Raw genomic sequence first — 24,258 nt, 5'->3', positions numbered from 1 at the left:
CGATTCTGGTTCTGGAGCCAGCCTCTGTATCGCACGTTCTCATAGACTTGTGGCCTTTGAAAAAAATTCTAAATGTAGATGAGTTTTCTGTACTTTCAGAATTGTGAAGGCAATCTATATCCTAATATTTTCTTGTTTTCATTTGAGCAGATTACTGGACAAATGATTTCTGGATTTTAAGTGATAATATTTATCTTTATAATTAATTTTAGAAATATATCTGGCAATTTTTCTTTTATTTTACAAAAGGACTAGGTTTGCTGCATCAGCAACACATCTAGTAGTGTGGAAAAAATTTGCATGAGTATAGAAATACATGAAAAGTAACAGCACTGGGACACTCAGTGGACAGAAAATACTTTTCAAATTTAATTTTTAAATTTCAGCATACTTGGTATAGGAATAGTAGTTACCCTTCCTTACTCAGAGATGCACAGTTCTTTGTCGGTTCAAGGTTATTTTCCTAGCTGTCCTGGTGGTGGTGTTTGCGTCTCCCTTTGTCACTCCTTTTCCAGCCCAACTCCTCTTTTTTCATTCGGGATTTCTGCGACAGCCACAGGCAGGTCCTCTGCCTCGAGATGCCCCTTAGAGACCAGTGCTCCCGCCTTCCTCTGGCTCTTGTAATGGGTTGTTAAAAGCACTTTTTCATCAGATATTTTCTTTTCCTTTTTATTTGTAGATTTAGAAGTATTTTAGCAGGTGTACATTTGCATAAAAAAGAGAATAAAAGAAGTTGAGGCTTTTTTTCCCTCCCCTCCTCAACATCATCTCTCTCCTACCTCCCTTTATTCAGCATGTTTTCACTTTCTTTCTCTAGCTGTTTCCATTTTCTAGACACGAAATGCATATCAAAAAGAAAACAAAAACAATCTCAATGATTCTGACTTTGCGGGAAGATAGATGATTGGGTTCGGCTGACCTATGTAACAACGTAGAGAAAAATATATTTATCTCGTCGTGTCATCAGCCTGGATTTAATAGCCAAGGAGGGATTCTAGCACCCTGGACTCCTTTATTTATGTTTTAAGTTGCAGTATTTTCTACTTTTTAAATTAAATCTTGACACAGATTTCAGTATATACTAGATGCTTGACTGAGAGATCCAGAACTGAAAGCTTGAGCATGCATGTATATTTGTTTCTGTGTGCACCAGAACATTCTAATTGAAAATAATTGTATTCTTTAGAAATATTTGTTTTATCTAATTATATGCACTATTCAATAATTGTCTGAGAGTTTGACGTTACTAGTGAGACGAAGTGTTTCCCTGGAGTTGTAAGTCACAGGCTGGAAAGTGAAGCCTGAGGCGCCACCTGGGCTCAAATTTGCAGACTTAGGGTTGACTTAGAGTAGAGGAGCCTCAAGTCTTCTTGGAACTGGAGGAACCTCGTCCTGACCTTGTCTGGAGCAGGCTGGCTTGAGTCTCTAGGCCTGTTCCTTTTCCTCCTTTTTCTGTTCGTTCATGCATTTCGTAACTATGAATTTGCAGAGCAACGCAGCGCAGCTTTTCACTGCTTGATTCTTCGTCATCCTTCCTCCTTCCAGAACAGCCTGGGCCTGAGTTACCCCAAACCTCACGTCCACAGCTTTGCTGTGTAGTTTTATGAAGTTGGTATCCTGGCCAGCTCTTCTAGGCTGTTCCAGGAGGATGTCTGAATTGTTTGAGTACCCCTAGCAAAAGGTATACTCTTTTTTTGAGGAAGATTAGCCCTGAGCTAATTGCTGCCAGTCTTCTTTTTGCTGAGGAAGACTGGCCCTGAGCTAACATCCATGCCTATCTTCCTCTGCTTTATATGTGGGTGCCATGTCCACACCCGGAGTTTGAACTGGTGAACCCCAGGCTGCCACAGCGGAACGCACGCTCTTAACCACTGTGCCACCAGGCCGGCCCCTGTATATCTTGCCTCCAAAGAGTCTGAAACCTGCTTTATAAAATAGACTATAAAATTGTTTATATAAAATGCAAACAGCTACTTAAAAATCTCCATATGGCTGTTGCAGCCCCACTTGATAATGTGTTCCTGGGTCTCTGGACTCTCTAAACTAAGAAAGCTTTTCCCAACACCTAGCTTATATCCCTTAGCTGAAGTTTTTCTGTACATGTTCTTGTGCCACTTTTACTGAACACAGAAAAAATTGCTCAGCACCACCTAGCTTTGAGGTTGCACGTATGTTCTATTTGGCCTGTGCATTGTTTTGTTTTATTTTTTTTAAAGGCAGAAGTCTGGCCAGATAGGCCCACTTTCCCACCTGGCAGCAATTGGCTGTAGCCAGGGAACAGCTTTCCCCCCTGGACAGGCTCCTGCTCTCCAGCCTGCTCCAGGGCTTGCCCCTCCACTGCTCCCACGGGGCCTGACTCACTTATCTGTGGTACCTGCTTGGCCCAGAGCATCTGCGTTTGCAGCCCCACCCTGTCCGCTCCATGTGTAATACCTGCTCTTGAGCCCTGCTTCCCTTGTGTCTACGCAGGCTGTGTCACCTTTAGCCTCTCCTGATTATTTTTTTAACCAAACCCTCATTTTGTTTTTACTTTTGGGTTGTTTCCCAGTCCTTCAAATGTTTTGTGCAGCTCTTCTCACTGAAATGGGGGGACTAAGGCTGTGATGCATCCCAGGGGAGACGGACTCCCATCTCTGAGCATCTTCTCCCCGGCACAGCCTCCTGTTTGTTACTCAGCAGTACCTGCCACCTGCCTGACCCCTCCGGCTGGTCTGGTGTCCTAGTCCTGCCTCAGTTAGTGTTTATTCCTCCAAGTGAATGCATTTATCCTTTTACCTTTTCCACTTATTTTTTGCCTTTTTTGCTTCCACTTGAGGAAGTCTGTGTCAGGGATGGGCGGGCCATATGCCCAGTAGTCCTCTTGGTTTTGCCAACCCTCTATTACTCAGGTCAGGGTGGCTACACCCGTGATAAAAATTGTCTGGGTGGGCTTCGTTGACTCTGCTTAAAGAAGGTCCACAGAAGGTTTGAGATCAAATCCCGGTAGGAGCCATGGCTGGGAAGGCAGGTGGGCTCCAGTAGAATGGGACAGGAGAGACGAGCAAAGCCCTCCAAAACTGTTTGTACAGTTGAAAGCGGACCCAGGGCAGCCTTGAAGGGAAAGGCCGGTTACGGAGTCCAAGTCCTTCAAGAAGGAAGAGAAGGGTAGATCCTAAAAGTCCTCATCACAAGGAGAAACAATTTGTAACTATGTGTGGTGACGGACGCCAACTAGACTTATTGTGGTGAGCATTTCACAGTGTGTACAAATATTGAATCATTATGTTGCACACCTGAAACTCATATATGTCGACTATACCTCAATTTAAAAAGAGAAGCAGAGGAAGGAAGGGAAAGAAACCAGAATGGAAAGTGTGTGGAGCATGGAAATGGCCTGTCTTTTCCAGAGTAGTAAATGGTCCCTTGCTGCTAAGAGTGAATTCGCTTCGCATTTCTCCCCTGCTACACTCAGACCAGTAATAATATCCATATTGTCCTGTACTTAGACGATATTTAATCCCCCCAAATGTTAAATTAACATACAACTACTAGCTGGATATTTTTCACAAAAATCCTCTCCTGAATGTAAAAGGCCCCTGTTCCCCTGGTTTCTGAGAAGCAGGAGAGCCGGCTCAGTGGAGTCGGATGGTTTACCTGACGGCAGTAGACGAGAGGAAGCCCCAGCCCCAGCTGCCAGCCACCAGCAGCCTCTGTTTACCAAGAAACTACTCTTTTTTCTTTTCTTCTTTTTTCTGTTTTGTTTTTAATTTTCATCTTTACTCTCTTTTCCTTGAGCAAGTAAGTTTAATTGAATGCAGAAATACCATGTAGTTATTATGATCTGGACTTACATCCTAAAAGCTGAAAAACTTTTATAAAATAAAAACAAAACACAACATTTTCACCTCTTTTACAGTGATTCCTTACCTTTTAGAATTCAGACCCTCTGTGTTTGATTTTATTAATATTTCTCCTCTCCCAAAAGTACCTTACCACAAATCTGAAGTAATATGGATGGTAGGATTAATTGGAGAGTATTATGATCCCATCCTAGGACAGTGGGACTAGTCTGTAGCAAGAAACACTTTCTGTTCCAGGCCAGTACCCAACACACACACAGAAGTTATGCAAAACAGTACTTTCCCCTTCTGCATGCATTATGTCTCATGTTTTCTTTATTAAATTTGTCAAAATACTAGTTCCACTGCACCAAACTAACATCACAATCCAGCAATGTTAAAAAGTGTTGCCCTGGGGCCAGCCCTGTGGCCAAGTGGTTGGGTTCATGCACTCAGCTTCAGCAGCCCAGGGTTTCACTGACTGGGATCCTGGACATGGACATGGGACCACTCATCAGGCCATGCTGAGGTGGCATCCCACATAGCAGAACTAGAAGGACCTACAGCTAGAATATACAACTATGTACTGGGGGGCTTTGGGGAGAAAGAAAAAAAAAGAAGAGGAAGATTGGCAACAGATCAGGGCCAATCCTTAAAAAAAAAAACAAGAAAAAGTGTTGCCTTAGGATTTATTTTCAGAGTTAATAGTTCCTGATCTAGGGCCAGCCCCGTGGCCGAGTGGTTAAGTTTGTGCACTACACTTCAGCGGCCCAGGGTTTCACCAGTTTGGATCCTGCTCACGGACCTAGCACGGCTCATCAGGCCATGCTGAGGTGGCGTCCCACATAGCACAACTAGAAAGACCTACAACTAGAATATACAACTGTACCGGGGGCCTTTGGGGAGAAGAAGGAAAAAAAATAAATAAAGAGCCCCTGATTTATACAAATTTTAACTATATAGCATTTAATATTTCAAAATATCATGCTCATTTTAAATACTCATTTTTATCTTGATTGGTTCTCAGTAGGGCAAGATAAGTTACATTTTTATTCTTCAGCATGATGGTAGTTTTAATCCAGTAATAAGGGGCTTGTGGTTAAGTTCTTAAACTGAGCCAGCAAAAGCAGGAGTGCAGCCGATTGCCAGCCTCTGGTGCTGACAGCAGGAGCCCTTTTATTTGTGGCCACGTTGAAGATGTGGACACGGATGCTATTTTGTTATATCTATGCTAAAACTCTATTTCTCCATGCTCTGTTTCATCCAGGTATCCTTGAGACTTGAGGTAATGGGGAAGGTTGTATCTCTCCGGTTTTGTTTTTCCCAACAGTCTTCCCCACTTTAACTTACAGCAGACATTATTAGAAGCCCTGCAGGGTAAGGGCGTCCTGTGGATCCGTGCGAGGCCCAGGCTGCCCCCTCTGGGGCACCTGGCTTTGCTCCCTGCAAAAGCTCTTCTCTGTCCCCACGATAAGCCTTGTTTAGATTTTCTCAGCGGTGGGTCTCTGAGCTCATCCTGCTACTACTCCCCTTCCGGACCGTCCTTCCCCTCACTCAGCCCAGAGAGCCCACGCTCAAATGTGAGAGCCTGAGCGCTCGGGCAGGGAGTGCTCCAGGGTGACCAGCTGACCAACCAAAGAAGTCAGTGCTGTCTCTTCTGATTCGGTCCTGTAGCAGCTGCTGCGTGGCCTGGAATGCAGAGAAACCATTTTACTAGGAGTTGAACCTATCCACAGATCCTCTCAAAATAATGACTGGAATTTGGCCACTTCAAATAAGCTCATACAACTTGACTTCAAGTCTTAAAATCTGGGTTCAACTAAATTGTTTTTTGTTTGTTTGTTTTCAGAGTATCTAAAAAAGGACAGGGCCAGACCCATGGCCTAGTGGTTAAGTTTGGCGTGCTCTGCTTTGGCAGCCCTGGTTCAGTTCCCAGGTGCGCACCTACACCACTTGTCTCTCAGTGGCCATACTATGCCTGTGGCTCATATACAAAATAGAGGAAGATTGGCAACAGATGTTAGCTCAGGGCTAATCTTCCTCAGCAAAAACAAAACAAATAAAAAGAGACAATTCAAAAAAGTAATTTACATGCATTTGAAAAGTGTTAACATCATAGGAAGAATTTAAAAAACTTGTCTCTAGGTAGTAGAAAATTCAGTATTTCTGTGTATTTTTTTCACACCTAAAACAATTAATAATAATTTAGCAATACCATCAAATATTCAATCAGTGTTCAAATATTTATTCAGTTGGTTTTTTGGTTTGTTTGCTTTTTTTGTTTTTCTTTCTGAGTAAGATTCGCCCTGAGCTAACATCTGTTGCCAATCTTCCTCTTTTTGTATGTGAGCCGCTGCCAGAGGATGGCCACTGAGAGACGAATTAGGTATGCCCGGCCGAAGCGGAGTGCACCAAACTTAACCACTAGGCAACCAGAGCTGGCCTGTCACTTGGTTTTCTTTGATGAGTAACCCAACTGTGCCGTTGCATTGCCTTTTGTTCATATGTCTCTTAAGTAGCGTGACCATATAATTTATTGTCTAAATTAGGAAACTTTTGATAACAAAAGACTATCTTGTTAATTATCATGCTCAGACAAGAGGCTTAAACCTGCATTGTCATGGACAAATTGGGATATCTGGTTACTCTGCTTTTTTTTTTTTAATTGTGGTAAAAAATACGTAACTTTAAATTTACCGTCTTAAGCGTTGTAAGCGTACGGTTCAGTAGTGTTAAGGACATTCACGTTGTTGTGCAGCAGAGCTCCAGAGCTCTGTCATCTTGCAATGCTGAAACTCTGTACCCACTAAACGCTGAAACTCCCTCCGCTTCTCCGCAGCCCTGACTACCCGCCTTTCCACTTTCTGATCCTATGATTTTGCCTACTTTCAGTACTTCATTTGAGTGGAATCATACAGTATTTGGCTTCTTGTGACTGGCTTATTTCTCATAGCGTAGTGTCCTCAGGGTTCATCCATGCTGTAGTATGTGACGAATTTCCTTCTTTTTTTAAGGCTGCATGATATTCCATTGCATGTATATATCACATTTTGTTTATCCATTCAACTATTGATGGACATTTGGGTTGCTTCCACCTCTTGGCTATTGTGAATAATGCAGTGATGAACAAGGGTGTGCCAATAACTCTTTGAGATCCTGTTTTTAGTTCTTTTGGATATATACCCAGAGTGGAGTGTGGGATCATATGGTAGTTCTATTTTTAATTTGTTGAGGAAGCTCCATACTGATTTCCGTATAGCTGCATCATTTTACACTCCCACTAACAGTGCACAAGAGTTCCACTTTCTCCACGTCCTCCACAATGCTGATTTTCTGTTCTTTTGATAATGGCCATCTTGATGGGTGCGAGGTGATATCTCATTGTGGTTTTGATTCACATTTCCCTAGTGATTAGTGATTTTGAGCATCTTTTCATGTTCTTATTGGCCGTTTGTATATGGAGAAATGTCTATTCAAGTCCTTGCCCATTTTTTAATCGGGTTATTTGTTTGTTGTCGTCAAGTTATAGAAGTTCCCTATATATTCTGGATATTAACCCCTCTTCAAATATATGATTTCAATTATTTTCTCCCATTGTGTAAGTTGCCTTTTTAGTCTGGTAAGATTGTTTCCTTTGACACGCAAAAGTTTTTAAGTTTCAGATGGTCCTATTTGTCTCGTTTTTATTTTGTTGACTGTGCTTTTGGGGTCATATCCAAGAAATTGTTGCCAAATCCAGTGTCCTCAAGCTTTTCTTCTCTATTTTCTTCTGGGAACTTAATAGTTTTAGGTCTTATGTTTGAGTCTTTAACCCTTTGTGATTGGATGTTGTATATGGTATAAGGTAAGGGTCCAGCTTCATTCTTTTGCATGTGGATATCCAGTTACCTGTGCCATTTTTTTAATCTATAGAAACAAAAGCATACCAGTTACTGAAGCAGTCTACCCTTCAGGAGAATACGAATCAAACTGAAGGCAGGTTCCAAAAGGCGGATGCTTCTGCATCCCGACTGTCAGGTAAGCAAGCTGATTTAGCACTCACAGCCAGTGTCTCGGAGACCCAAGGCAGTGGCTAGTGCTGTGTTCAGGAAAGCGTGGTCATTCTTTGAAGGTGCCTGGTGCTTTGTAACACACTGTCACTGGGTTAGAATAAGCCAGTTCTTTTTCCATCCTTAACAACCAAGAGTTGGGAAGAGTCTCCCCTCCTGGATATGTGCCATCCCTGGCATGGCGATGTCCTTAAGGGCCTTGGATTCTACCTGGCATGTCATGGTAGTAACTTGTCGCTAAGTACCGCAGGAGACACCCCAAATGCCTTCTTTTCCCACATCTTCCAGTTTCTTAATCACCAATGGGGAGCATCATCCCGGGCTGTTTTCCCTTACCAGGATATTGGGAAACTTTGGGTTTTTTAAATGAAAAGACTGTAAATCCCAGTAAAGCTAAATTTTAAGCTTAATTGTAGTTTCTTCAATCTAGGATTTTTGTTTTAATTGTAATTTTCTTATACTTTGTTGCATTTTTATTATTTTCAGTGGTTCTTATTTTATTACACCTCTTTTTTAGTATGTCATTTCAACTTTCTTTGTGAAAGTAAATGGATTAATACAGAGGAAGTACACTTGAATGACTTTATTTTTTCGTAAACCACCATGCCATAATTTCACCTATCAGAATGAACAGCGATTTCTTAATGTCACATAATTCCCAGTCCATATCCAGATTTCCCAATTGTCTCAAAGGTGTCTACATCAGACAGATGTTTTTTTCGAGGGACATACGGTGCATCATACTTAGCTGTCTGTCTCTAGAGACCTATTTCCTAGATAATATTAGTGTTAGAATCTGTTGCTGCAAAATCCTGTTATTTTGGTTATTTTGAGGATTCAGTGAGCCACTGTAGGTGAAATGCCCAGCACAGTGCCTGTTAGAGAGCGGCCCTCAGGGAGGGCTGGCTGCAGGGGCGGAGGGTGTTATCTGAACTTCGTCAACATGAGACCTGGTGGTTTGTTGAGGTGTAAGATGGGGCCTCTGCCCCAATGGAGGGCTTCATTGTTTGGAAAGATGCAGCTCTTGTGAACCCTTAACTGTTTGCTTTTCATCACCTTCTTCACATTTGAGTCACAAAATTAGAATCCGGAGAGATCTTAGAAAGTATTTATCCAACCCCTTCATTTTGCAAAGGAGGGACCAAGAGAGCAGCACCTCCCTCAGAGCATTACAGCCAGTTAGCACACACGACACACGTGTTTGGAAGGTGACTCCGTAAATCTGTGTGTGGTAAATATGTTTTGGATAGTTAATTGGACAGGTTCAAAAAATGAGTAAATTTGACATAAGTTGTAGTCCCTTGGATGTGTTTCAAAAATGCTGGTACTATTAGTATACTAATTATTAATGTATTTATTAATTTATTCGTAAGTGATACTTTATAGGTTGTATAATCAAGCACCCCTAGATTCCGTTCGCTCGCTCCACACTCTAACTTACACTATGTGCTTTGCAAGACTCCACGTTTTCCTGCATTGGGATCATAGAAGTCCTTCCCCGGTGTCAGATACAGCCTCTGGTATTTAGTTTACTTGTGATCACATGATACTTTGCACTCTCCCTCGCACTCTGATCCTGGAGACTTCTCTGAGCTCCGAGGAGAAGCAGGAGGCGGGCTGGGAGGGCCGAGGGAAAGGGAAGCCATGCACCCTGTGCTAGTGCCGTTACAGGTAGTGGTGGGTGAACTCTGAACATAGGAGCCACCCCAAATCTCACTATTGATGAAGCAGTGCATGTTTCCGTTACTTTCTGCGTCAGATGTCTCTGTCTCTGGACCTGTCACAAAGGAAAGCCACTGCCACCTTGCACCTTCATTTCCACATCTGCAAAGGCCTTGTCCTGTTAAGCACGTGGAGACCCTCTTCGGGCTGAGCATGGACACAGGGTTAAGACAATAGCTTTGCTGCAGAGATTACAGGAAGGCAGGCAGGTTACAGGATGGAAACTCAGCAAATGCCTTTTGCAGACATGCCCATGCACTCTCCATGCGTGATCTCAGGTGACTGCCAGTTAAGAATGAGACTTGGCAGCAGAAACATCCAAGGCTGAAGTCCCCCAGGGGGCAGAGGTCAGGGGTTACCCTGCAAGCTGAGAGCATCGTGGGGGCAGTCCGGTTCTCCTGGCTCCAGAGAAGAGGTGGATTGTGCATTTTCCCCATCAGCCTTTTCCAGGCTGGTTAAAGAGTGGCCGTGATGGCTTTCCGTGGAGCTTCATTCTCTCCTGGAAGATGGAAAAAGAGGATTTGGCAGAGAGCTTAAGGGTGGGTGGGGTGGGTAACTGTCGTCCAGGGGTGCCAGTCATTTCTGAGACCTGGTTCCAGCACCCACTGTCCTGGTGACCCCTTGCTGCCCGTGTGTTAGAACACTGTGAGTTCTCCAGCACGTGGTGCTGTAGGAGAGACCCATGTGCTCGCTGTGTCTCTTGGCCGTTTAGAATAGAGCTCTTTGAATGATTTTATTTTTTACTTTTTGTGGCTGCTGTTTAGGTATCACAGGAAAACCCTCCACTTCCTTTCAGAATTCTATCAACATGTTCCTTGCTTCAGAAACTGCCTTGCCTTCCGCGGCTCGAGCAGCATCTTCCTCTGTCTGCTTCACTGGAGTTATTGTGAGGCCGCTTTTTCATTTGATGCTGCGTGGTGGCTGACGCTCTCCACGTTTGTGCTTCTCACAGGTCTGAATATTGGCAGCAGTACATTCAAGACAAAGACAACTAACAAAATCGCCTCGGAAGCTAGTTTTTCATCTAGCGAAGGAAGTCGTTTGTCAAGGTAAAGTCGTGAAAGCCTTTCTGAATAGCGGCGACAAGATGAGAAATGTCACTGTGTGATGAATTAAACTCCACTGCATATTACTTTGTTTTGTGACTTGATGGAAGCTTATGGTTTGGGATTTTGTTTATCTAAAATAACAGTTGAAACTTTAGTCTACCTTTGAAAATATTTGCACCAGAGCCAAGTATTGTTTTGCAGCTGTTGTTTCCTTGGTTTAAGACTCAATTGACACCTCAGTGAACCACAAATTAGCGTCTACAGCTGCTCGCAGTAGGGCTGCTTAGAGACCACACAATGGAGGGTGTTGGAAAAGGGCAGAGAGAAAACATGAGGCCTTAAAAGAAATAAAGTGGCCTGTTTCTTCTTTCTGAGATGGCCAATATATATACTAGCAATTGCTGGATATTTGTTTTTGTATTCCTCTTTCTTACCAAGTGATGGGCTAGATTATTCTTTCCTTTTCTCTGTACTTTCTTCCTTATTTTCCTAAAGGACAAAATTTATTTTTTTCACATTTGTTAAACAGTAGCACTTCTTGTAAGTTTTTCAAGCAACGATAAGTGAGTTGTATGCGAGATTTGTCATCAACATAAGATTCTGATCAGGCAGTGGCACTGAGTCACCTGGGAAGAATTTATAGATGGGAATAGAAGCGATCGCCTGCTGAAACGCCTCCCTTTTTGCTTTGGCTAAATCTCTTGTCAAACAGCACAAGTCTCCTTTTGTAATAGCGTTTCTCAGGAAAAAGCTGTCCTTTAGACGACTGCGTCACATGTGAATTAACTGCTTGCCCCGAAGAGATTTTAAAACAGGAACTCTACATTTCTAATGTCACATCACATAAGATAAAATGATTTGATCCAGGAACGTAGTATTTTTTAAGTGAAAAAAAATCCTATTTTCATTTATATTTTGAAAAATATTACAATATTTTTAGGACCTAGAATACATTAAAATAAGATTGATTTTCTGAAATTAAATTCTTGCTTTTAGAAACCTGATAAGTTCAATTTTAGGGACATTTAATTATCAGAAATTATTATTTTAATACCTGGATTTTTATGTTTTTTGAAGGAAGTGAGAAATAATGAATTATGACAGGAAAAGTGTCACAGTATTATATTTTTATGATTATGCTATAAATTCAAATTCTAGGTCTTTTGAAAGAAATTTTAAAAGACAATAAATTCTACAATAAAGTTTTCAAGGCTTAATGTTACCATTTGGCTTAATAATACACCGCTTTAGTTTTTAAAGATTGTTAGAAGTGTTTCCATTATATTTTAGAGGCATTAAAAGACCCAATTCTTCTTAAACTTTTATTTATTTATATTCTTTGGGCAATTTTTAAATACATTCAGAAGGCAGCTGATTCTGGAGAATATTTTCTCAGCCGAATTGTTTCATGCCTTGCATCTACAGCTAAAATCGAACTTTTTTGCCCTTTCAATTTGAGGCAGGGGCCTTTTGTTATTACTGTTTCTGCATGAAATTAATTTCCTAAATAAACTACAAGTAATCTTATCACCCCCTTTAAGAAAAAAAAGACAGGTCTTCTAGGAACCCTTGGTTGTATAGATACTTGATCAGATGCAGTGAGGGAAGGCCTGGATGGCGTGCGAGGGCTTGGTGCGCGGGGTGTCGCCGTCTGGGTCTTGCGCTGGGTTTGGTGGTCTTAATGCGCCCCCCCCGGGCTTTGGAGAGCCCCGCTTTTGCTGTTTGTGCCTGGATTCACTGAAATTTCTTAGAGGCTTACATTTAAGGATCCCACTTAGTGCAGTCACTCCTTGTGCTTTATTGCCTTTATAAGTGGTCTCGAAACCCAGTACTTGAGAATAAACATAACAGTACAGTGCTGCTGTAGCACTTTTAAAAATTCTTCTTTGCTCTATTTTGTCAGTGAGCTGATGAGCAACCTCAAAAAAAAAAAAAGAGACCTTGTTGGACCTAAAAAAAAAATGGCTTCCTCTGATGTCCTAGAGACAATAATTATGATGTGCTAGTTAAGCCCAAACTACAGCTGAGGGATTTTACTTTAAAGCAGCGGCTTGGGCGCAAAAATGCATTTATAGCTCTTTGTCTGCACCTCATTATGTGTGGGCCTGATTCATTAAGTAATTGGTTTGCAGTTGTTTACATGAGTATTAAGGCCTTCTTTTCAGCCGCCTTTGAGAGATACATTGTGCAAATGTTGCCTGTGATGAATGCAGAATGAGGGCCGGAGGGTCCGTCCTATTGGCTAAACAGTGCACTCTGTTGAAAAGCCAGAGAAAGGGATTGGGTGCTGCTTTGCATAGCAATGACTTTCTTAATAAGCGTTACAGATTAATACACACAAGCTATAAAAGATGCAAAGAGATACTCTTAGCACATTTATACATGCTCATTTCATTGTGATGGTGGTGGGGTCTGGGCGCTTTCATATTCCGTTTTTCAGAGCAGCAGCTTCAGTGTATGAGCCGTAATAGAATCCGATGTTTATTGTATTATAAATCACGGGCAAGTAGGCAGATCGGCAACAGTTTATTATTAAAGATTCTTTCAGTGTAAATCTTTTTCTACCATTGTATTTGCTTCAGCAAAATCATTTTGTGGTTGAGTGGGGATGAAAGGCATAATGTACGAAGGAGTGAATCCTAATAGGAAGCCGTTCTCTGAGTAAAGACCACTTGTTCCCTTTTGTTCAGGGGTGCATGCCAGAGCTTCCTCTCCTCTGCAAACATTGTCTCGCTTTACCTTCCCCAGGAAGCGGTTTTCACTCTCCTGGATCCGTTTATTCAACGGAGAGTATATTTTAACAGCCTGCCGTGTAACTTCAGTTTACTGGTTGGATCGAGATAACGTTTTACCAAAAGAAAAGGATGTGTGCTTGCAACATAGTTGCCTGGGGGAAAGGTGGCAGAAGTCACCCAGCCACCGCACCCTGGCAGGGCCGCCCTGGGTGGCATTCTATGCTAGCCCTGCAGCCGCAGGAGTGGCCAGCGGAGGGCACCAGGCTGCAGCTGATGCTCTGCTGGGGGCCGTGGTCTCTTTCTTCTGGCCTGGTCACTGTGCCATTTTCCCCTAGGATAATAAGAAGATCATAAGGAACCAATAGTCCAGTGAAATAAAAATGAGGGTTTCCTGGAAGTCCTGTAGGTTCTCATGTAAAAACACCCGTCTCAGTCTCTGGCTTAGCACATCTTCATTCTCCTTAAATTCTACTGAATTAACAACTTCCTAAATATTCCACGTTTCTCATCATAAGCCCGCATACTTTATTTTTTCTGCAGAGCATGAAAGAACAATTACTTGCATGATTAGCTGAAAGGAGGGAGTTAACAAGTTGACCCCAGGCAGCTAAAAAAATGGCATCTGCTGCAGGGCCCTCGTTTAACCATCAGGGGGCGCTCAGACTTTGTCAAATTAAAACCGTCTCAGACTTTGGTCTGCCTCTAAAACGTAAAATTAGTATTTACAGAGATTTGTGGGCATCTCTGGGGTTTTTTTTTCTTTCTGAATTATATTCTACCTTCTATTTTTCAGAAATATGTGTCTGTTTTGAGGAAAAATTCTAGCCAAATATGTTGTCTGAGACATTCAAATCATTAAAAAATATGGAATTCAAAGTCTGGAGACCACATCTTCTCAAAAGTTAGTTATTTTTCAGGCTTATAATAAGACCCTAGAACTGGAAGGACACTTCCCGCTGGGAGCCCTTCCCCATTGTCCACTACACCATAGACTGCACTTGGCAGGATGCTCAGAATCTCAGTGCCAAATTCGACTGACATGGCCTCAGAGTCACAATAACTTGGGTAGTTTGTGTATGGGCTGTGAATATTTTTTTCTTAAAAAAAAATGATACTGACCTTGAGGCTGAAAGTTAATGTGTTACTAACATTAGGACATGCCACAGATCGGCTGTTCTCCAAATTGCTTCTCCCTGCAGGGCTAAGATGAATGTCTGACGCCCCAGCTCAGTTGTTTCACACTCGCCGCTGTGAGTCTCTCAAGGGCCCCTGTTGCCCATGCGCCCTCAAGCTTGGCGTGGCCTGCACAGCAGCACCTCCCCGCCTGCTCCCTCACCTCCCCTGCCCGCTCGACAGCCACAGGTCATGCCCTTACAGTGTGCCACTTCATGGGCCCTGGCTTTCATTTCTGCTCTTTTGCTGGAATGCCTCTGCCCCTCTCTGTCATCTGGCTGATGCCTACTAGATTTTCAAGGCTTAACTCTTAACCTTCTAAAAGTTTCCAGCAGAAGATCTGGCCACACAAGATCCCCTTCCTGCGGCCCTGTGGCAGTTTCTGCCATCATCGTAGCACAGGGGTAGAAGCCATATACAGGTACACTCCCCCCGCTGTGAGCTCCTCACTGGTATTGGGGGCTTTTCTCAGTCACAATGCTCAGTAACCGTTGGACTTGGAGTGAATGCGCATCTGTATGTGGCTCCACCATTCATGCAAGCGTTTTTCTTTATAAAAGTCACTTGCACACCTGCCCTCACCTCTATACGGCATCATGCACCTGACCTGCAGGTACTCACGCAGTCCATAAAGTTATCTGCACGAGTGTTCAGGGGAGGGAGGGACACGTGCGCACACAGGTTTTCAAAGGGAGACTCTCGTGGTCCACTTTGATTCCATCCTCTCTGCTCATGCACTCTGCATTGTCAGTTTTCAGGGAGCAGGACCCGGGGGAGTGCACTTGCAGAGTGCCTTGTTGAGGTGCTTACCTGACATCCATCCTGTCTGCTGCTGAAAGGGCATCTGGCTCCTGGCCCTGAACTTGTCGAGGACTGGTGGGCTCTTGGGGCCCTCGAATGTTACCTCCCAATCAGCTGCCGTCAATTCTCAGCCCACTCCACAGTTGCCCTTTTTGGCTTATGTCACAGTTGTTCTTTTGGTGTCTGTCTCCCACACTGGAGCGTGAGACCCCCAGGGCAGAGATGGAGTCTGTCTGTTGCTGCAGCCCCAGCACAGAGCCTGATGCATCGTGTCTCCTGTCTAGTATTCACTGAGTAAGTACATGAATGAGTGAATGAAGGTGTGAACAAGCCATTGCAGATTAGATGCTCCACCCGCCCGCCTGTAGAAGGCCTGGAGGCAGTTTCCTGTCTCTGCCCCATCCCCAGTGCTCCCACCACCAGGCTCCTCCAGGGGAAAACTTCCTGTGGCTCAGGCCTGTTTCTTCTCAGTCTGTCCCCAAACCTTACCTTTCTTTGTCGCTCTGCGCCTGAGGACTCATTACCTCTGCTGAGAACCCACGACTGCAGATCACAAAACCAAGCACGTACCTCTGTCCATCCCAAGGCCGTGACGGTTGAGCAGCTCTTCCTGCAGCCTGCTGGCCACGGGCTCTCACGCAGGATTGTCCCTGAGCTTTACAGACACTTAAGGAAGGCATTACTACCCCATTTCACAGACAAGAAAACAGGTGCTCAGAAAAGTAGGGAACCCCAGGGCCGCGCAGTGAGCAGAATTGGGCATTAGGAGTAGAGTCCATCTGGCCCCAGAGCTGACACTGTCCCAGCTTCTGAAGTAGCACCTCCCACCAGTAGTCAAACCTGGAACGGGGACCAGTCGTTCTGACCCAGGTTCTCCCCGCACTGCTTTTTGACCACTTCTCACAAGGCCCTGTGGAGACAGGTGTGTGCAACACGTGCATTGTGCAAGTGTCAGTGGGCCAGGAAGAGCGTTTTGTTCCACTTCTGCCCCATCACCCACTGGCTCTGTGTGTCTTGGGACACATCCCTCAACCTCTCTGGGCTCCACCACCTGTAGAGTGAAGGCACTGAATTGATAATCCATAAATGCTCTGCTATACTTTAATAATGGCTTTCTTAGAAACCCGTAGGTCTTCCATGTCCCATTTTTGTCTCTTCTTGCTGACTCTGCAAAGCAAAACTTAATGCTTACAGAAGTCCTTGCCATCTAATCCTGTGTTGTGTTGACCAGGTGGGCTGTGTAGACTGTTTCTAGCTATGTTAGCCTTTTGCTCATATAAAATGAGCAACTGACAGGTAATTCCTGCTATTGTCGTTAGCACACTGTATCATCGTGATGACACACATGGGTGTTCACTCTGTGCCAGCTGCTGCTCTTAGACTATAACCTGTTCTGTTAAGACCCTGACCTTAACTTCTTAAATTTAGCAAAGATGAGAACAAAAGTGACTTTAATTAGAGTTGTCCTAATCTAGTTTATCAATAGCAGGGCAATTTATAAACAATTACCGAAATGCATCAAAAAATAAGGTGGCTTCATGGATAGACAGAGGGAAGATATGCCAAGATGGCAAAATGTTAATAATTGAGCATCTCCTTGGTGGTTCATCATGTTCACTTTACAGCCATGGGAAAACATTAGCAAACCTACTAGAAAATTCTGTAGAGATCATTTCCAATTATAATGAGACCAGCAGAACATGGTCACATTTTAATTTAATCAGTTGTCTTTGGTATCTTACCTGAAAATAGTTTATTTTGAAGTAGTCTAATTGTAAACTTCTAGGGGAAAAAATGCAGTCTGCTGTCTTGGGTTCCAAGAGTCAGCTGTGAAAGACCACATGGGTGCAGCATGTGTGGGCCGTGCTGGACAGCAGGCTCGTGAACTGCGGCCCTGGGGCCAAGTCCAGGCCGCTGCCTGGTTCTGTGTAGCCCACAGGCTAAGATTGGTTTTTACATTTTTAAATGGTTGGGCAGAAAATCCAAAGAAGAATAATGTTGCATGATACCTGAAAGTTATGGAAATTCCAGTGTCAGTGTCTATAAGCGAAGTTTGATTGTAATGCAGCCGCGACCTGTCATTTACATATTGTCCGTGGCTGTTTGCATGCCACAACCACACAGGGGTTACTTTCACGCCCTCAGGGGAGATTAAGCAGTCAGGTTCCAAGTGCATCTGAGGGAGTAAGGTCACCACATCCCATGGCCTATCAGCTTAACTCTTTCTTGCGTTTTCTTGTACTTTCAGAAGTGAATTTGTTTTTCTCTCATTTCCAATAGTAACTAAACAAGTTGCCTCTATCCAGCACTCCAAAGAAAGTTCTCACACTGTCTCCATTGGTCTTGTCTTAGTTTTACATGTTAGGTATGACCCAAAGAAAGAAATGTTGACCCTAAGAATTGTGTGTAATTAGATCAACCTTGAATTGCAATGTCACATTGATTTGCAGAATGATTCCCCAACGGGAAAAATAATTGCCCCTTAGATTTGAGATGGAGTTGGAGACACCTGAAGGGCATCTTCCACCTTTCTCAGTGGTGAACTACATGCATTTGGTTCTGAAACATGTTTCTTGTAAAGAAAATATGTCTCTGGTAAGAAACTTGAACAACCTGATTCTGAAGTCACATAGTAAGTAGAAATATGCAAATCAAATAGTGTATCATCAAATATCGATCAAGTGCCTTTAAGCAGAGCCCTGTGCTCAGTGAGGTTCATCACTTCATCCCGCACATGTTCACTGAGCACCCACTAAGTGCAGACAGAGGGATACGCAGGGAAACGAAACAGGAATGGGTGCTGCCCTCGCTGGGCACATGGTCCAGAGGGGAGAGGTCACATATCAGTCGCACAAATGGTGTGAAACAGTGACTTTGAGGAGGACTCGGTGGTTGGCTAGGGGGATAGGGGATGGGAAGGCTGCAGCAGGAGGGCCCGACGAAGTCTCGGGGATCCACCTTGCAGGCCCTGTTCAGGATTGAGGTCTTTTGCCAAATACAATGGGAAAGCATTGAAGAGTTTTAAGCGAGGAAGTGGAGTGATCAGATTTGTGTTTCAAAAAGCTTACTCTTGCTGCTGAGTGGAAAATGGGTTGTAGGGCGAAGATGGATGTGGTGTTACCAGTGAGAGGGCTGTTAGAAAGGTCCAGGCAAGAGATGCTGGTTTTGTTGACCCAGTGGTGGCAGTGCGTGGGGAAAGAGAGAGGACTTGGGGAAGTGCTGAGAGGTGAACTAGGCAGGACCTGCGGGCTGACTGGGTGCGGGAGGGCAGAAGAGTGGAGAGGGGCTTGGGAGGGACTAGAGGGCTAGGGTGCCACTGGCTGAGACAGGAGGAGGGGCATGGTTTGGCAGGGGAGGGGCCCATGCTGGGAGGATCATGAATTTGGTCCTGGATGTGCGTGTTGACTGCAAGGCACTTTGGAGGCAGCCAAGTAGAGTTAGCACGTGGGCAGTGCACATGTTTCTGGAGCTCAGAGAAGGAGCCTAGGCCATGGGGACTGGCCTGGGCTCACCTGCCTCTGTTCTCTTGCTTGTGTCAAAGACTCCTTACTGCCACATCCCACCGCCTCCTGCCCCTCGGTCCCAGTCTGTGAAAGCAGAGTCCAGGAGGCGCCTTGCTTCCTCAGGGATCCTGCAGCCACCCATCACCCAGCCCGTGCTGTCAGTTCTCCCAGCCACTGGTGCTCTCGCCTCACCCTCCCAGAGTTCTTCTTATTGAACCACAGCTGGCAAATTAGCCTCTCTTTACACTGCACTAGCATTTTTATATTCTGCCTCTCCCCCTAGCATCTAGCCCCATGTCCTCATCAATGGGAGGGGGGAAATGGTGGACGGACCCACAGGAGCATTTAGTCTGTGTGTGTGCACCCGCTCGCTCACACGTGTGCACTTTGTGTAAGGGAGTCTGTCAGGCTCACATCCTCAGTGCCCACCTTCCTAGCAGCCTCCTTGATCGTCAGTTAGCACCAGGCCCTTTCAGGTCGTCATGGGCTGTCTGCTCTTCATGGAGAAATGGCCACAGGCCTCTAGTTGGTCCTGTCAAGTAAAGAAACCGGCACCAAGTTTAAGGGAACATAGACGAATATTGAGCCTAGAAAATGAGACTTTAGTGGAGTTTCTTTTACTGAAAAGAAAGTGTAAATTATGGCATAAGGCAGATTTTTAAGCCCTGGGTTAACCAGACTTCACCGAAAGGAGAGGAGCACATGAGTTCACAGGGTTTCCTGCGTCAGGGGACCAGGGTCCCAGCCATGAGCAGAGCAGTGATGGTCACGGTGGGATCTGGGTGTTTTCTCGGCATTCTTCCCATCTAAAAGGCCGGAGTCTGTTTTAGTGAAATAATCTGTACACATAAATGCAAGCGAATACTTTGACGAAAACAAGAGAAAATAAATAAAAATGTCAAGCCATACACAAGTAACAGTTTCCGTTTTAATATCTCCATCAACCATTCAGTATGAACCTAAAGAACGTAAGTATAATAAAAAACTTGGATGATGCTCCTCGAGGGGACTTTTAAATTCATTAAAATTGCAAAAGCTCCTGAAAAGGCGCACTGAGATTCGGGACTTAGATTATTTCTTTATTTTACAGGTGTGAGACCAAAAAGAAACTACCTGTCAATTTCAAGTCTAAAGGTAAGAGAAATAACTGAAGACTAAATTCTCCTGGTGTGTTTTAACCAAAAGAGCCGTGCGTGGCTTTGTGTTCTGCCCCTCGTGTCCGGCCTGCGAGGCGGGCCTGTGGCCACAGGGCGGCCCGCGCGTCCCCGGGCCAAGGGCTGCCTGAGGGGGTGCGGGCACAGGGGCCGTGGGCTCAGCACTTGAATTTGCGAGTGCGAGTTCACAGGGGCTGTTGGCCTCCACATCTGATGGGTCACCCACACCGTGTATTCCACCTTGTCTCTGTCCCGCTCACGGCTTGTGCCCCGCCAGTGCCTGCTGCTCATGACGGGACAGGGCTCTTCCGTAGACTCTGACTGGTCTCCTCACGCCCAACCCCTCCCCGACTCCTGACTGCCCTCCACTGGCCACCAGCGTCCAAGTCTCGTTTAACCTTCCGTTCCTAGCTAAGAATTGCCAGTGCCTCCCCACTACCTGCAGGATAGAGTCTGTAGCTTTCTCCCTTTGTGGTCTGGCCCCATCCCTACTTCCCATCCCAGTTCTTCCCAGTCTTGTCCTCTTTGGGTCTAGTCACAATTAGCTTTTTCCAGATATACCACAGCGTACCTCTCTGCCTTTGCTCATGCTTTTCCCTTTTCCTCAGCGCAGTGAGCTCCTATACATCCTTCAACACCCAGCGCACAGGGAGAATCTAACCCTCCTTCCACACTAACACAGTGGCATATGCGCTGCTGAGCTTGGGCTCTCTCTACTCCTGTCTCCTTAAACCCCATTCCCAGTGGGTTGTAATTGAGAGCATGGGTTTGAGTCAGACAACCTAGGTAGAACTCCTAGCTTGACCACCCACTAACGCTGATGGTGGCCACTTACTTAACCTCTCTCAGCCTTGATTTGCTCAGTGAAACTGACATTAATACCTATCTTACCAGGTTGTTGGAAGGATTAAATGGGGTTGTATATAAGAAGTCATCACAGAGCTGACAGGTCATGCCATGTAGATATCGCTGGTCATGGAGATTGTCAATGTAGCAGACAATGTGCCCCGGCACCTTGGAGGTCACCTCAGCCCAGTGCAGTGACATGCCCTTGGCCTTCTACACCAGGTAGCTGTGTATCTCCACCGGAGGGCTTTCTTTGGCCCCAGGAGCATGCTCAGCTCTCACAGGCTGCCCAAAGTGCCGGGGAATTGACCAGTGCCCTGGTTGAGAACAACCCTCAACCAATGAGAGATGGGAGTTGGTGGATAAATAACCTCACTTCCTTACTTTTCTTTGGGATAATTTGAGGCGAGTTCTTCAGTCTCCCAAAGGGCCCCCTGCAGGACTGAGCCCTCGTTGTCCACTGCCAGCCCCTGCTCATTAACACCCTCGGTTGGCTTCTTCTCTTCCCTGTGTCACTCTCCCAGCCTCCCCCATATTGTTCCCAGGATCACCTCCCAAATAAACCATGTGTACCCAAGCCCTTGTCTCAGCATAAACCTCACTGCTGTTCCTCCACCTTGTCTTCCCTGCCCCTCTCTGCTCTCTGAAGACCAGAGGGAGGGCAAAGTGGGGAGCAGCTGAGGCCAGTGGTATCAAGCCTAATAAAAGACCCCAGGTAACCCTGCTTCCATGTTAATCCTGATTTTAAACCCCCATCCTGAAGAGTTAGCTACAAGAGAAGGGAAAAGAAAGTATTCTGTAGGGGCCGACCTTGTGGCCGATTGGTTAAGTTCGTGCGCTCCACCTCGGTGGCCCAGAGTTTCGCGGGTTCGGGTCCTGGGCGTGGACCTAGCACTGCTCACCAAGCCACGCTGAGGTGGCCTCCCACCTAGCACAACCAGAGGCACTCACAACTAGAATATACAACTACATACTGGGGGGCTTTGGGGAGAAGAAGAAGAAGAAGAAGATGGGCAACAGATGTTAGCTCAGGTGTCAATCTTTAAAAACAAAAGTACTCTGCAAAGTGTTTTCCATTATAATGCATGGAACACACGGTGAAATGTCTAAGTTTGTGCAGCGTTCACATGCATTCCGGGTGTATCTGGTCGGGTATATCACATGTGTCCCTTTTGCAGGCCAGTGTTCCAATCAGCCAGTCAGCTGATTAAGCTGAGCTAATCAAAATGCAGAGATGTTAAACAACTGTCTGGTTCTCTCTTCCAGCCTTCTGGGGTGAGTCTGATGACAGCAACTCAGAAATTGAAGCCGCTTTACGTCCTGGAAACCAGAACACGTCCACGGATGATTTTGATGATTTTTATGACTAATAAGCTGTAACGTCTGTTGGGAATAAAGACGTTAAACAAACTGAAACCCTGTGTTCATATGTGATGTCCAAAATAAAAATGTCCTTTTAAGTTTTTTAATTGTTTAATATGAAAACTTGGGACCACATTGTTATTCCAGTGAAATTTCATGACATCGATATGAACTAGCATATTCATTTTTAAATGTTATCAGAATGCAAAGTGAGTAATGCAGTGCCCATCAAAATTCAAGTTGTTTCTGTGTAGAAATTGACAAGCTGATCCTAAAATTCATGTGGAAATTCAAGGGACCCAGAGTAGCCAACACAATCTTGAAAAAGACATACAAAGTTGGAGTACTCACACTTCCCAATTTTGAAACTTACTAAAAAGCTGCAGTAATTAAGACAGTGTGGTACTGGCATAGACATACAGATCAATGAAATGTTGATTTATTTATAGTCTAAAATTGATAATCCAGAAATGAACCCTCACATTTACGGTCAATTAATTTTTGACAAGGGTGCCAAGACCATTCAATGAGGAAAGAATGGTCTTTCAACAAATGGTGGTGGGACAACTGGATAGCCTCGTGTGAAAGAACAAAGTTGGGTCCCTACTTCACACTGTATACAAAAATCAACTCAAAATACATCAAGGACCTAGATGTAAGAGGTAAACTATAAAACTCTTCGAAGAAAACATAGGTGTAAATCTTTGTGACTTCCATTAGGCGATGGTTTCTTAGATATTACTCCAAAAGCACTAACAAGAGAGAAAAATAGATAAATTTGGCTTTATGAAAGTTAAAACTTTATTGCTGCAAACGACATCATCAAGAAAGTGAAAAGAATGAGAGAAAATATTTGCAAGTCATATTTTTTATGTAAATCAAAAGGGGACATATCCAGACTATATAAAAATCTCTTACAACTCAATAATAAAGAGACAACCCAGTTTAAAAATGAGCAAGAGATCTGAATAGACACTGTTCCAAAGAAGATATACAAATGGCCAATAAGCACTTGAAAAATGCTTGACATCATTAGTCATCAGGGAAAGGCAAGTCAAAACCACAGTATCTTCGTACCCACTGGGATGGCTAGAATCAAAAAGGTTAATACAGGGTTGCTGCGGATGGGGAGAAATTCCCTCATACACTGCTGGTGGGGATGTAAACTGGTGCAACGACTTTGAAAAACACTTGGGCGATTCTTCAAAAGGCGACCAGTTGATGGGAGCCAGTTCGCTGGGAAATCCCCCAATCACCCTACCCCATGGTGAAGCCCAGTGGAGTCTCAGGACAGCTGGCACAGTATCTCCAGCATTTCTCAGGGTGTTTATGTATATGTCTTAGCTAGAAAATAGCAGATGAACTAAGTTTCCTCCAACCCTCTGACCCAGGAAGGTGAGCTGAATTCTTCCCTCCCCACCGTCCCCTTTAGCGTGGGCTGGACTTAGTGACTCACGTCCACAGAATAGAGTGTGGAAAGGGACAAATGGCAACATTACAGAGGAGAAACCTGGCTGACACCACCTTAACCATGTGGTCAAGGTTAATAGCATCAGTGATAGGTCCTGTGAATGTCAGGGACCCCCAATACGCAGTGATGAGAAGGGCGCTTCTCGTGATGGTCTTTCCAAAGGCTCATAACCACAGTCTAATCATGAGAAAAAACATCAGACAGACTCAAATTGAGGGACATTCGACAGAACCCCTGGCCCATACTCCTCAAAACTGTCAAGGTCATGAAAATCAAGGAGACAGAAACTGTCACCAGAGGATACAAAGGAGACGTGACAACTGAATGAGGTGTGGGATCCTTGGTTGGATCCCTGAACAAAAAGACGTTAATGGAAAGTTTGGTGATATCCAAACATTGTCTGGAATTTAGTTGATAGTGACATGCCAGTGCTGGTCTCTTCGTTTTGACAAATATACGCAGTCATCTAAGATTAGAGGAGCATCACCTTAGGGGAAGCAGGCTGAGTGAAATATATACAAGAACCTCCGCCACTCTTCTGTAAATCTAAAATTATTCCACACACAGAAATCCAG

At 44.5% G+C, this 24,258-nt stretch overlaps 1 protein-coding gene across 5 annotated transcripts in view; it reads left to right on the top strand.

Moving 5' to 3' along the window:
* KIZ (kizuna centrosomal protein) overlaps positions 1-22,266 on the top strand; it is a 120,426-nt gene extending 98,160 nt beyond the window's left edge. For 3 of the 5 annotated variants that reach the window (XM_046679430.1, XM_046679429.1, XM_046679433.1), the window contains 4 exons: positions 7,731-7,835; positions 10,542-10,638; positions 19,941-19,984; positions 22,117-22,266. In XM_046679430.1, coding sequence (XP_046535386.1) covers positions 7,731-7,835; positions 10,542-10,638; positions 19,941-19,984; positions 22,117-22,220 — 350 coding nt within the window. In that variant the 3' untranslated portion in view covers positions 22,221-22,266. The remainder of the gene's footprint in view (positions 1-7,730; positions 7,836-10,541; positions 10,639-19,940; positions 19,985-22,116) is intronic. The other 2 variants (XM_046679431.1, XM_046679432.1) reach the window with 2 other exon arrangements.
* The last annotated feature ends 1,992 nt before the right edge of the window (positions 22,267-24,258 follow it).

This window comes from Equus quagga, chromosome 12, assembly GCF_021613505.1.
Source record: "Equus quagga isolate Etosha38 chromosome 12, UCLA_HA_Equagga_1.0, whole genome shotgun sequence".
In the NCBI taxonomy this organism is placed as follows: domain Eukaryota; kingdom Metazoa; phylum Chordata; class Mammalia; order Perissodactyla; family Equidae; genus Equus; species Equus quagga.
Note: the sequence above shows the minus strand (reverse complement) of the source record. Positions and strands in the feature narration are given on the sequence as shown.